The 13,806-nt window shown below is 38.2% G+C and overlaps 2 protein-coding genes and 1 long non-coding RNA gene across 3 annotated transcripts; 1 reads left to right on the top strand and 2 right to left on the bottom strand.

Annotated features, from left to right (window-relative positions):
• Positions 1-471: 471 nt before the first annotated feature.
• Positions 472-2,767, bottom strand: LOC111649270 (red-sensitive opsin). The gene is made up of 6 exons (XM_023399040.2): positions 2,625-2,767; positions 1,641-1,937; positions 1,391-1,559; positions 1,141-1,306; positions 817-1,056; positions 472-712 (listed from the first exon to the last, which is right to left on the bottom strand). The coding sequence occupies exons 1-6, from the start codon at positions 2,725-2,727 to the stop codon at positions 614-616; spliced, it is 1,074 nt and encodes a 357-aa protein (XP_023254808.1). The 5' UTR covers positions 2,728-2,767; the 3' UTR covers positions 472-613.
• A 4,384-nt stretch (positions 2,768-7,151) lies between these two features.
• LOC147819708 (uncharacterized) lies at positions 7,152-10,801 on the top strand. Its single transcript, XR_015436698.1, has 3 exons — positions 7,152-8,789; positions 10,475-10,623; positions 10,735-10,801. It is a non-coding gene; the product is annotated as an uncharacterized LOC147819708 (long non-coding RNA).
• Positions 9,423-12,552, bottom strand: LOC111649256 (blue-sensitive opsin). The gene is made up of 5 exons (XM_023399007.1): positions 12,044-12,552; positions 10,998-11,166; positions 10,726-10,891; positions 10,355-10,594; positions 9,423-9,981 (listed from the first exon to the last, which is right to left on the bottom strand). Exons 1-5 carry the CDS (start codon positions 12,420-12,422, stop codon positions 9,877-9,879), a joined length of 1,059 nt encoding a protein of 352 aa, XP_023254775.1. The 5' UTR covers positions 12,423-12,552; the 3' UTR covers positions 9,423-9,876.
• Positions 12,553-13,806: the final 1,254 nt, after the last annotated feature.

Below are 13,806 nucleotides of genomic sequence, written 5' to 3'. Positions count from 1 at the left end.
TCCAGCTGTCTGTCTCCAGATGTTCACAGTGCATTTCGTTTCAGTAAGTAAGTAAGATTGTCACATTTTAACTAAAATTTGGATTTAACCTGTGAAAATCACACTTTCACACAATCATAATCTGTCTTTCTCAGCCAACTTTATTTCCTGGTGGTAGAGAAAGAGATTTGAGGAGGGTCATTTTGGACTCCTGACTCACAATTAATCCCTGATTCAGTCAAGTACAATCCCTTTTGTTTTCTCAGTCAATTCAACTAGAACTTCTACCAAGATGTACAACCTGATGCTGCTCTATAACCCTAATTTTAAACAGTTTTAAAAGACACTCTAATGGTTGTTGGTATCTTACTAAACAGTAATATTAACACTAGTGATGAGGAAAATGTTCAAGATTGTAACAAAAACCAAATGGAAGCTTTCAATACTCGATATTTTTATGTTTAACTGAAAAAAAACAGTCATATTCATTCATTCATTTGTTTTATGTATATATTTTTTGTTTTTCCATTTGCAATAAAGCTATCTTTACTAAAAAAAAAAGAAAAAAATAAATGAAACAATAAATATTTACTGTACAATTAACAACACTTCTCAAAATACAGAATATACAGGTTTATGCAGGAGCCACAGAGGAGACCTCTGTCTTTGATGTGGATACTTCAGAACCATCATCCACTTGTTTGCCAAAGAGCTGCATGATGCATGTGCGGAACTGATAGGGAGAGAATAAAAAAAGTGTGTTAAAAATTTAAACTGACCACATTTGATTTAGTCATAGAAAGTTGTTCAGTGTGGCATTGTGACTGTTGTGCCCACCTGTCGGTTCATGAAGACATAGATGATTGGGTTATAGATGGTGGCGCTCTTGGCAAAGTATGCAGGCATAGCAGCAGCCAGAGGATGAAAGGCGTATCCAGGGTTGGCCGCGGCAAAACAGGCAAAAGTGGTGTAAGGTCCCCAGCACACAATATATGCCAGGATCATGACAACCACCATTCTGGATACTTCTTTCTCAGCTTTCTGGGTTGACTCTGATTCCTTCTGCTGCATGGCTACCTGTGATCAACAAATCATTGCAGTGTGAGAGTCGGCCAGACTGTGATCTGCTTCAGCTGACATGTCAAACTGCAGGTGACTTACAGTATGGATAGCCCACCAGACGGCAAGGTAGCACAAGATGATAATACCCAGGGGAATAATACAACATGTGATCATTAGAACAATCATGTAGGACTGGACTCCAGGGTCTTCACTTCCACTGAATACATCAGGTCCACATGAAGTCTTCAGTCCATGAGGCCAGTACCTGATCCAAGAAAAATGTTTAGTTTATGTTTCCACTATAAATTCAACATTCATTTTTTTAAATAAATAAATAAAAACTGGCTACCTGCTCCAGCCAAAGATGGGGGGAGCACACCACACTGCTGACCAGATCCAGGAGAAGAGAATTCCACCTGTGGCCCATTTCTCATCAAACTTGACGTTTCCAAAGGGTTTGCACACAACTACCCATCTCTCCCAGGAGATGATAGTCAGGGACCAGAGAGCAGCGATTCCTGTGTAAAGAAGTAGGACACTCAGAAAAGGGATCTCCAAACACTTTTCCATCAAAGAGAAAAAAAATTGTGACCACTTACCACAAACTGAGACGGTGTAACCCTCAAAGACGCACATTGGGTGTCCCAGAATGAAGTAACCAAAAAACTGGTTGCATACACTGATGGTGCTGGCTAAAACTGTCTCTCCAAGATCAGCAACTGCAAGATTGACCAAGATCCAGTTCAGTGGGTGACGGAGTTTCTTGAACTTTGCTGTGGCCACCAAGACAAGACCGTTGGTGAAGACTGATGCGATGACCACAAAAATCATCCAGAGTGTTGAAATGTTGTAAACCCATCGAGGAGCAATGTGGTAATTGGGACCCTCAAATGGATCTGGGGAAAAAAAATGGAATCTCATAAAATCTCACAATTTAGAATCTGATGTGATCTCACAAGTACACATTGTCCTTTTTCCAGCCACTATGTATTTATATACTTAATGTTAAATATACTTTATGCAAAGGTCGTTATCTGTCTTGTAATAAAAATGACACAAAAGTCAAATTTTTGAATGGTGCTGTGCAAAGAAAATATGTGAGAGGAAATTAAAAAGAACTGCATACCTTCACACTGTCATGTTTCACACCTTGGAAACAGATTTTTGTCTTTTTGTGTACAGCATAAAATACAGCACAGCTTTATGAGATTAATGTCTGATACTGTCAATGAACTGCCTCGAAAGTCAGCAACATGCACTGGTAAATCATCACTGTTGAATCAGTTGAATCCTGTTCTAATTTTAAAAAAATCTCTCTTATGTTTGTTGTTGATTCTCAGTGGAACTGGCAGTATTATCAACCCTTTTCAAATAACCTGGAACCATCAGTGTTTTTGCGAAAATATACAGTAGCATAACAAAGCATAACAAAGACCAATTGGCAAAAGACGCTCAGCTTTTTATCTGGTGGGTTCTACTATACTCATTATTATTATTATTATATATCACATTCCTGGTTGTAGGTACTAAGATCATTCATATTCCTATCAACTTATTCAGAAAATAAAATCGTAATACCGTACCTCTGGTGTTGTTGCTGTTTGTGTAAGCAAAGGCAGATCCCCTTGTTGTATCTTCATTGTACCGCCTGGCAGCAAAAACCTGTTTTCCCCACTCTTCTGCCATTCTGATTTTAGAAGGAGGCCCTCAGCAGCCGGCCTTTCTTTGGGTGACTGGTGCAACACATCTGACTTTAGCTTTTATACTTGTGCTTCAGAGACCTCTGATAGGATTAGATCACAAGCAAATTACAGCCTCGGTGTGACATTTGGCCGTGCTACTCAGCGACAAAGTGAAAAACTTATTTTGAACAGTAATTAAAACTATCAGCTAATTAGGTTAAGACACAAAATGCCAGAATAATCTTGTTTGGAAGCGGATTTACATCAACTCAGTTAAAACAGAGATTGGTTGCCAGAGCTTTGACTGACACATATGTACATTTTGAGCCATCATTTTCCAGCACTAGCCAATATCGTGTATTACTTATAGCAATAGAAATGTTGGATTGAAAAAGTAATAAAATGATCATTAAAGCTTTAAAGCAAATTTTTATTTTCTTATACTTTTAGATGCAGAGGAATAATTCTACATCAGGACACTAATATCATGAAATGTATATATTGCATAGTAATTAATTAAGTTAATTTGAGAAATTAAGACAAACACTGGAGAATTGAGAAAGAAACGTAATTTCATATTGTGTATGATGGATCTTGATAGGTCTACATGTGGAGCCTGGTGGGCATGAGAAGACAATCAAGTCTTATAGCAGCTTAAGTGGAGAAGCGGAGATTCATGGAACTATAGTAACAGTTGGAGTTGCTGACATGTGAGGGAAGTAAGACACCTTTAATCCCTCCGGAAAGAGAGTTCACTTCAGAACATAGGATTTTTCAAAACTCCTACCCACGTCATAGTCCTTATGTCAAGGGCAAAGTGGAGGGGATAAGACATCCTGATTTATGAGGAAAGACTCAAAAGAAAAACACAAAAAAACAGCCAGATAGACATGCACAGGTTCTTTGTCTTGTGTCATTGAGTAAATGAGTGTCTTTAACTTAGAGCATTGGCTCAAATAACAGTAACAAAATACCAATAGAATAATCAGAAATTGGGTCAGTGTGATAGTGTTGCTATTGTTAAAACAAACTAACCTCCCAAAACAAACAAAAAAAGGATATTTTAAGTGAGATGGATGTTAGATGCTGGAGTGGAGCCCATGAAGTGTTGTCTGAATCGTATTACTATGGGAAAAACATAATTGTCAAAGTTTAATTAGGCTATCAAGTTAGAAGTATTTTTACTGTTCGAGATGTTATTGTGAATATCTGACCATTCAATAAAAGTGTTCTGGATATTTTTTAGCCGTGGATTATGCTGTGCGCAGATTTTTGACAAAGTTACACTGAATGACTTCTGTGTCTGTCCAAAGCTCTTCAGCTCTGGGTATTTCCAACAGGATAGTGTCTTTAGTGGGTAAGAACAGCCAGTGATTAGGGCTGGATTTGGTGACCTTTGGCATACTCGCTACTTAACCTCTTAATTTGCTCCGCCTGCCTTTTAGGCATTATCTCATGATAGTTTGTGGAATAGAAAACAAAATGTAGTATATTGATCTGTGTAAAAATTGTGTAGGAATTTTCCATTTTCTCGTGACACAAAATGTAATCTCAACTTTTCCATTTTTTTGTGACAGGAAAGTATTGGCTTTAGTGACTACAGCATTGCTACACTTATTTATGGTTATGCTTAGACACGGCACTTGGTTAAGGTTAGTGAAAGATTGTGGTCTGGTTTAATATAGTGACTTCAGACACAATAACTTAGGAGCTATTTGTAAGTTTTACTATTGCTACAACATTAACAGCTGATGAACAGTTGATTATTTGTTGATTATTGTTTCCAACTGAAATCGATTTATTTGTGCTGCTGTCTGTCTTGACCAGGTCTCACTTGAAAAAGAGATTCAATAATCTCAGTGGAACATTCCTGATTAAATAAAGAAAATGTGTAGATCACAGTATCATCTGCATATATTTGGATAGTCTTCTGGTACACAATTGAACAGATTCAGAACTGAAGCCTTATGAGGTATTGACATCCACATTTTAACCTGTTTTTAACAACCATGTGTTGTGTATGGTTTTTTAAACTGTGTCAATCCAGTGTATCACAATCTTGAAAATGGGTAAATTCATTTTGATCTTGTTACTCTCTTACCATCATCTAATGTTGAAGATCTCTACTTGTAAACTATCTTAGTAGTTTTAAATCCAAATGTGTCAGGATGGACTGGTGCTCTGCCAAATGGGTCAGAAGTTTCACTGTTACAGTTTCCTGCTCCACAGTCCTCGTGCCTTACTGTGCTCACTGTGGCAGCCTTGAGAGCTCGCTACCTCCTCTGACTGAGTAGCTAGCTGGTACGTGTCAGTGGCTCCTTCAACACAAAGTAATACTGTGAAAAAACTACCAGTTTCAACAAATCCAGATAATAGCTGCTTATCCACGCAGGCTGGAGTTAGTATTGGGCACGAACAGTACTTCAACTTCAAAATGAAGGCTCTTTTTTGACTGTAAACCCAGTGTATATATTCTAGGCTGGTGATGTTAACACAACAGCATTTGTTAATCCTAGGTTGTCCCACTTGAGCGGGTGTTTTCAGCAGCTGAACTAAATACACTAAACAAAACCAGTAGGACGGAGGTGTCCCTTCAGTTAGATGTTAACTTGGTAAAAGCTATTTGCTTTTGAAGGCCACAGCCTTCTCAGTATACATATAAGAAAAATGGGTTTGACTTTGTTGAAGGTGCGAGAGCTGCCTAGCATGCTAAGTATAATGTACTGTCCTCAAGATTCGAGGTTGTGCAAAATCATTTGGTATATTTAATATTTTGACCTTTTCTGGCCATATAATGAATTTATTTGCACCCATGTAATCAAATACCATGCCCTATGTAACCACACGTCAAGCTGACAGTTATGGAATTACAGTAATTACAGTACAGTACAGTAATGAGCCGCGTAGTAGGTGCGTTTCCATTTACCTGCTTAAAGTGCAATTTGAAATTGTGAACTTAAACTTGTTTTTCACATTTTTCCATAAATCTTTATTTAAACTAGCCTTGTCAGTTTACCTCATTCAAAGACTGCAAGTACAGTATTTTTCAAGCTAATTTATTACCCCTAAGGCTACCACTAGAAGAGGTTTTCTAGCCTGTGCAGGCTGGCAAGGTGTATTATTTAATAAATGTCTGCTAGTTACCTTATAGCTAGGACATGCTGTATTTGTCATAGACACCGAATAGAATAGAGTCGTCTTTAATGTTAGGAACATTAAGAACATCTGTTCTTTCTGTACAGTGACAGGTCAAATATCTGATGTGAAAAAGAACAAAAGATTGTCTGACATTTAGTTATCTATTTAAAATATACTTTTATTTATTGCCTTTCTTATTTATTATTTACCATTTGTTCTAAAGGGCATTTCAATGGGGGAGAACAACATGGCTGAATGTACACAGATTATTGATCAAAGAGCACAAAGGTATTAGGTAATTGCTCCAAAATATCACTAACTGGTGTAAACTAACACCCCAGTTCAATTCCAGACAGACTTTTGCAATAAAGGCAAATGGCAAAAAAAAAGAAAAAAAAGAAAAAGAATTAAATTACCTCAGAATTTGAGTATCATATGGTCAAGTGGAAAGGAGGGAATTTTTTTTTTAGGTTGTCAGGCAATTCTACTGAGCATGTATGTGGGTTTTCTTCAGTCTACACATCCATAGTGTGCTATTTAAAGTCTCTTATACAGTGTAAACTGTATAGACAATTAGCCAAGGATATGTCATTATTCTCATGCAAAGATTGTTTTGTATTAGTTGTCAAGTTTTCAAATATCTTATTTTGAAAGAAATTATGCATTTGCATACCACTGCAGAGAGAAGCATTTCAGAAGACACTTGGCTGTGGAGCTTTTATCTTTCATTTTAAGGTTGTTCAAAACAGGTCTGCCCTGCATTGCCTGGTTAAGAGCATCTGTAGCTACCATAGTACGAATAAAGCTGATCAGTAGTTTTATCTTGTTTAAGGCCTTGTAAGTTAGCAGATGTTGTTGCAGTTTCTCTCTTCCTGGAGCTCAACCTCTGATTAGCACCTGGTTGAACTAGTGACATGCAGGTGAAGATTTCTCATGTCCCAGCAGACCAAAGCAGATTATACGGACAACTCAGGTTCTGCCACAAAACAGATTAAATAAGAGTAATTACTTCTGGCATGCTCACTCCGTAACACTTTAATCTCTCCGGAACAACAGTTCACTTCAGGAGAAAGGAGAGTTTAACCAAAGCTATTATCGTGGTTTATTTTAATCTAAGTCCACTTCATGTGCAGGTAGCTGGCTTGCGGGTTTGATAACATCTCCATGAGGGACGAGGACTGTACATCAAGAAGAGGATGGAGCCTGAAACTGAAGAAATCTGTAAACTTTTCCTCTATTTTACACTATTTCCAAATGTATCTATGTTCATAATAGCAACTTCACTGAATGTTCATTACAGTCGAATATATCTGATATATAACATCAGTATCTTAAAGTAGAGTGTTTTGCTTTCAGTATCTTAATGTAAATTTACATATGATCCAAGAGGTGGAGTTGATAGTAGTCATTCTTTTTTGTTTTTGTGATTTCCATTTGGTGCTGTGATGATTCGGAGGTAGGTCTGGAATTCCGCTTGTTCTGAACTATTCTTGTTTGGTAAAAGTTCACAACTAGCAGAACTCAGATTTGCTCCCGACTACCAACAGGAATCGCCGTGGGGGTGAAAGTCTGGTTTATACACTCGTGCTCTGAATAGCAGGTGGTCTACATGGGTAGTGACAGTTAAGGACCATGGTGGATAATTACATTGGTGTGAAGTGAGCTGAGCACAATTTTGCTACTAATACAGGCTTGTGTTCACTTCACATCCGGTATTAATCCTTTTGTCAGATTTGTATATCGTTGAAGGATGAACGTTCCTCTGCAACACAGCTCTCCTATGGTGGCCAGACACCCAGAGGCAGTTGTGATAATGGTATTTCCAAGTATTGACTGATTAATTTCCATCTCCTCTCAGTAGCATGACAGGCAGACAGCATGTAACCACATATTTAATATTCAGTTTTTGTGTATGTTCAGATTCATTGTATGAATCTTACTTGTGGCTGCATGCCTTCACGATGAACATCATGGCATCATCTATACAGGAAATATAAATAAATAGCTTATCTTTGATATACCTATAAAGCTAATATGACCACATTTAGTCAGACTAATGCTGTCTAAAGAAAATCCCACATCATGCCTTTTTCTCTCACTGTACAGATGTTTCACATTAACTTTTCATCTGTGCCAACACAGGGACTTGTGTAAGTGCCAAGACTGAGATAAATGAATAATCCTATTCAGCTAACCCTCTTTATCTTATGGTGTTAAAGCATTTGAGGAAGTGCATACAGGCATGTACACTCATCATAATAAAATATTTAATTTCTGTAGCACTCTGTAATATATAAATTTGGACCCTAACTGGAAATTATTAGTGATTGAACTGTGTGCAGAGATGATTGTGTGTGTGTGTGTGTGTGTGTGTGTGTGTGTGTGTGTGTGTGTGTGTGTGTGTGTGTGTGTGTGTTTCTTTGCCTGCTAAGTTATCCTGTAAACTCTGTAAGGTAAAGCCTTTGAGCCTCTGCTCGGTGAGTAAACTAGTTAAGTGCCAGCAACACTGTGATCAGCATAAATACCTGTCACTGTCCATTTGTGTGTTTCCATTAGACAGACTACCTTATGTCAAAATTGTAAAATATATAAATGAAAACAATCAAGACACTGATTGTAGTCCAAAAACCTACAACCCTTGACTGCCAGCATTTGGATCTGATCAATAATTTGTACAATTGCAGTAATATACACACGGCAACTCTGCTGTGGTGCCATCTGTAGGCTGACTGCTGAACCTGTCTACATCTTTTACACCACTGACGTCTGGTCTTCTGCACACATCTAAACTGATTAATGATTCAGCAGAAAATTGTGCATTTACTTCAGATTTGAAAGAACTAGGGATCTGCTGGTGTGATGGCATCTCTGGCAGATGGACAACAGAAGTTCAGATGAAGAAGGACGGAGTTGATGCGCATTCTCGTGGTGGGTTTTTCCTTCATTAACATATACTGTATGTGTGAGTGTATGCATGGTGCAGTGCAGCCAACCATGTGTTTCATCTCTTAGCCTCATAAAAACAGGTCATAGCAGTCTTTTAAGAACTTAACGTTTCTATGGCTGCATATCAAATGTACAGTTATGTTGTACACTCAGATAATTGTTGTATACTTACATTCTGAGATGGTGGTATATTTTTATTTTTTATCTTTGTCTCATGTGCTTGAATTCTTCCTCAAAAAATATTTCACTGCAAACTGTCTTTCCAGCTCACTGCTGATGTTTTGAGGCAGGATTTCAAAATATCCACAGTGACTTAGAAGTGAGGTTTGCATTTTGAGATTCAGCTGAGCATCATAACAAATCCAGAGGATTTAAATAAAGCAGAAATGTGGATTTGGTTTGTGTGTTTTTGTCAAAGTGTACAGCATCATTTTCTTTAAGTAAGTGCTATTCAAAAATCATGTATAGAACTGGTATGTTTGTCTCCAGTCACTGACATTGGCTGAGTTACATTGTGCTACTGTGCTTAAAGTGCTTCAATTAGAAAATAACTTACATTACCAATGTTTCCCCACTTTTCAATCATTTCTCAAGCAGAGATAATAGCTATAAAACTGTTTGTCAGCGTTTTATTAATTCTCTGTTAGATTGTAGTGTTTGCATAGTCATGTGAAATCCAACACAACAAATGCAGTACACATTCTGAAAATTCATTTACAAAGATTATTAAAAACATTTCCTTCATTGAGTAATACCTACTATGGGTTTCCAGTGACCTGAAACTTAATTTCGTCTTAATTTCTAAATTCTTTTAGAATTTAGTACAGAATACAAGAGTCAAAGGTCATACATTTTAGTCATTTACATCTCCAGTGATTCAAGACACAAAATAATCACCTCATCACTGGCATCAATTATTCAAATGCTTTCTGTTTGTTTGTTTGTTGTTTGGTTTTTTTTTTTGACATTTTCATTTGCATATAACTCTTTATCTGTAATAACAATACAATTCTATTTGTCGTGGCATTTGTACATGCAGTGCTATTTACAGTATGTAACAGTGAAGACTCTAAGCAGGACCGACTTTAGAGACTTCAGTTACTGACTGATTTGTTGATGAGTCCTCATCATCGCCTCCACTCATCCCCAGCATCTTCCTTATACATGAGCGGAACTGAAAAACAAATTGGTCACGTTACTGAGGGGACAACATCTTTCCTTTACTGTATGTCATTTGATTGCAGAACGGCCTTTGAAGGTGACTCTCTTTGAGGATACATACTGGAATACTATGTGATGACTTAGCTATGACAAATCAGTCAAGTCAATCAGAAATAAGAAATCTGAGGATTTTCATTGTATAGCAGGTAGGTTTCCTCTCTGAAGATGGAGATGTTTTGAAAGTCACCATTAGAGGGCGCCATTAGCCTTGTCAGCTCCTTTTTATTTGTCACTGTTTAAATTCAGTTCACTTGGGTGAACTCAAAGCTAACCTACTGCCCCCAAGTGGCTTTTAAATCGAAGTGAATATGTGACGGTGAACCCACCTGTTTGTTGAGGAGGATGTAAATAACTGGGTTGTAGACTGTGGAGGCTTTAGAGAGGCAGGAGGGTATGGTGGCGAGTCTCAGGTCGAACGGTTGCCCACGGTTGTTCACAACCCACAGAGCGAAGGAGGCGTAAGGCATCCAGCACACCAGGAAGCCCAGCACCATGACAACCACCATCCTGGTCACTTCCCTCTCTGCCTTCTGGGTGGAGGCAGACTCAGCCTGGGCCTTCGCTGCCTGTTGATGGAGAAGTACAGAATCCAGTGGTAGGTCTTAGGAACACCTCATGCATACTCAAATCTTTCTTTTACTTGCGATCTACCTAAACCCCACAGACAGCAATAGACAACCTGAGACATGTACCCTACCGATTTCAGCATGAGAAGCAGCTGTGAGTAGCAGAAAACGATGGTGAAGAAAGGGACCGCAAAGCAGAAGCAGAAGAGGAACATCACATAGGACTCGTTGTTGAACTTGTTGTTAGTTGTGTACCAGTCTGGTCCACAGGAGCACTGCATGCCCTCTGGGATATACCTGGAGAGAAAGACAATGAACCACTCTGTCCATGTTTGCACTGTAGGACAATAAGTGAAAGAAAAAATGAATAAAACTGATGTGAGTTCAGTCTTCGGATACTGACCTACTCCATCCAACCAGAGGAGGAATTGCAGCCATCGAAGCAAAAACCCAAGTCATTGCACAACAAGCTATGGCATGTTGAGGTTTAAAGGCAAAGTTTCCAAGTGGCTTGCAGACAACCAGCCATCTTTCAAAAGCTACCACAGCGAGAGACCAGAGGCTCACCATACCTGGAACAAGACAGGAAAGAGCAAATGATACAGATTGCACTTCCCTCACTGAGCTGCAACTCATAATATCTCTTATTTGTAATATAGTTTAGAATATGATAAAGCAGGGTTTTAAATATCAGCACTAGTTTAAATACATGGATAGTTCTAGTTCTGGGTTGTCTGTGATCCATTATGCCTTTGTTTTTGTGATATGTAGCCCAGATCACACATAACCAGAAGATATTACACCAAAAGTTAAATAATAATAATAATAATTCTCAAGAGGATGTTTTCTAACTTATGGTGTGCTCTCCTTCAGGTGAAACCATAACAATCCAGGCTGTGATGTGGAATGGCCATCAGCCTTTTAGTTCCTAAAAGAAGGAACAGTCTCCACTCTTCTACCTGGGTCTGATCTCTGAGATTACATTCAGCGTCATGAAAAACTAAAAGAAATTGAGCAAAGGGCAGCCAGTGTAGGCGACACTCTGAACTCTATAAATCAGGCAAAATACAACTAATGCAAAGATGTGGAATTGTGGCTAATATGATTTTTGCAAACTGAAATCTAGTCCGCGTGGAACTGTTTTCTTTTACCTTTGATATAAATAACTGTTATCTTAAAAACCATGATATTGACTTAATCAACAGGCCTTAATAGATATTTCTGTCAAGAAGAGACAGTTTAACGTTGTTATTATTAAACTGTTTTATTGGAGGAAAGAAAATGTTGTGAGCAAAAGACTAACTTGCAGTTTTATTGTAATTGTGATTTACAAGTAATCAGCATGAGCATGTATCTCACACATATAAAACTCTTTGCCTTTATGGTAATGTGAAGTGGGGAACTCACTGCCTCTATAATAGCATTTATCCAAGACCTTATCCTGCTTACCACCAAGAGTTGCTGTAAATCCTTCAATCTTGCACCCGAGTGGCCCAAGAATCATGTATCGGAAAGCAAAGCAGTAGAAGCAGGTAAAGGAGCCCACAGAGGCGACGAGGAGGTTTGCCACAGCCAAGTTCACCAGGATGTAGTTCAGATGAGACCGGAGCTTCTTATATTGAGCAGTACATGCAATAGTGACAGTATTGATGGCCGTACCAGTCACAAACAGGAAAAACATAAAAGCTGACATGGCATAAAAGATTCCTGGGCTTCCTAGGTGATCCTGGGGAACCAGGAACGGGCTAAGGGACGTGATGTTGTTGGTGTCCAGAGGGATGGGGATCCAGAAGTCGTCTGGTAACTCCACTGCACGATTTCCCCTCATTTTGCTCTGGTTGTGTGTCAAATAAAAAATTTTTAAAAATCAAGCACTGTTCGAAAAAGATTGTTCAAAGGCTACAAATGGTTCTCTTATAATTTAAATGCTAATGAGAGGTTTGATACTATTAGTGTCTCTTGTGGAGGTTTGTCTCTCTCTGATGCGGAGTTAAAGCTGCATTTATAGGAACTTTAAATAATACTCAGGATGAACTTAACTGGCTCAAAGAAGGGATTTAAAGCTTTGGTTCACAGTCGACATACACACACGGACAATACTTGTACATGCACACACATCACCAACTCCCATAACAACACCTTTGAGCTAATACACAGGTAAGTATCTCAACGCAGGAGCTGGCAGGGATCATCTCATTACATCCCAGTGGAAGAGCCCTGTGTTTGTGAATCATATAATCTGATCACGACTGACGTTCAGGAGGTCAGTGGCATGCCTTTGGCCTTCAGTAATCCAAGTTGTACTCCTTTAGCTCAGGCCTTGTGCTATGTCGCTTGGCCCAGTATGAATATTTTCAAAGAAGCAGTTTCACTGTTTCTTGAGAGTTATCCTGATTTATCAGAGGAGATTTGTGAACTTGACAATTTAAATCACAACCCAAATAATGTGATAAAGAAACACTTTTTATGGAACTTGAAAAGCTGTTTCATGTAACACTCTCTAAATAATTTGTTCATTTGGATTTTCCCTTACTTTCATTTATTACAATTACACTAGACTTCATTCTCTAAGAGTTTATAACTACACAACTCTGTTACTTGAGTCAAAGTATAGATACTCTCAGTCAAATACGACTCCAATACAAGTGAAAGCTGTTCAGTCAGATTTTTACTTGAGTTAAAGTACTGGAGTACTTGATTTGAAAAAATACTTAAGTATTCATAAGTAGCCTACATTTTTTATGTAAAGGCATTGTTGTATTTTTCCACATTTACAGAACCTAATGACTCTGAAACCACCTACTGAATCCACTGGCTTACTGTAGAACCTGTAGAAAAAAAGCTTGTAAAATATGATACCAAGACTGTAGAAATGGACATATAAACACAAGTGAATTGACAAAAGGACGGCCAGCTGCTACAAGCTGTCTGTTTAACCCTCCTGTTATGTTGCGGGTCAAATTGACCTGTTTTAAAGTTAAAAAATGTAAAAAAAAAATTAGTTAAAAGTATTTTTTGGGTATGAAACTTCTTCTGCTTGGCTTAATAAGTGTAATCAACACTTGTTTATATTACATAGATACTGTTCGGGTCAATTTGACCCGGCAGTCAAAGTGGAGGCTAGAAGGGGTCAAAAGTGTCAAATCGTCACCTTCCTAAAATAATGGCCTAAGTCATGTTTTGACAAAAATGTTTTTTTTGCCTAAATCACC

The sequence above is a fragment of the Seriola lalandi genome, unplaced genomic scaffold (genome assembly GCF_002814215.2).
Source record: "Seriola lalandi dorsalis isolate HSWRI2012SDOR001 ecotype SW California unplaced genomic scaffold, Sedor1 jcf7180002050280, whole genome shotgun sequence".
In the NCBI taxonomy this organism is placed as follows: domain Eukaryota; kingdom Metazoa; phylum Chordata; class Actinopteri; order Carangiformes; family Carangidae; genus Seriola; species Seriola lalandi.
Note: the sequence above shows the minus strand (reverse complement) of the source record. Positions and strands in the feature narration are given on the sequence as shown.

Coding starts and splice junctions, on each gene's coding strand:
- LOC111649270 (XM_023399040.2), bottom strand. CDS start 2,727: ATGGCAGAAGAGTGGGGAAAACAGGTTTTTGCTGCCAGGCGGTACAAT. Junction 1,560..1,640: donor TTACACCGTCTCAGTTTGTG/GTAAGTGGTCAC, acceptor TTCTTTACACAG/GAATCGCTGCTCTCTGGTCC. Junction 1,057..1,140: donor TCTGGTGGGCTATCCATACT/GTAAGTCACCTG, acceptor TGTTGATCACAG/GTAGCCATGCAGCAGAAGGA.
- LOC111649256 (XM_023399007.1), bottom strand. CDS start 12,422: ATGAGGGGAAATCGTGCAGTGGAGTTACCAGACGACTTCTGGATCCCC. Junction 10,892..10,997: donor CCTCTGGTTGGATGGAGTAG/GTCAGTATCCGA, acceptor CTTTCTCTCCAG/GTATATCCCAGAGGGCATGC. Junction 10,595..10,725: donor TGCTTCTCATGCTGAAATCG/GTAGGGTACATG, acceptor CTCCATCAACAG/GCAGCGAAGGCCCAGGCTGA.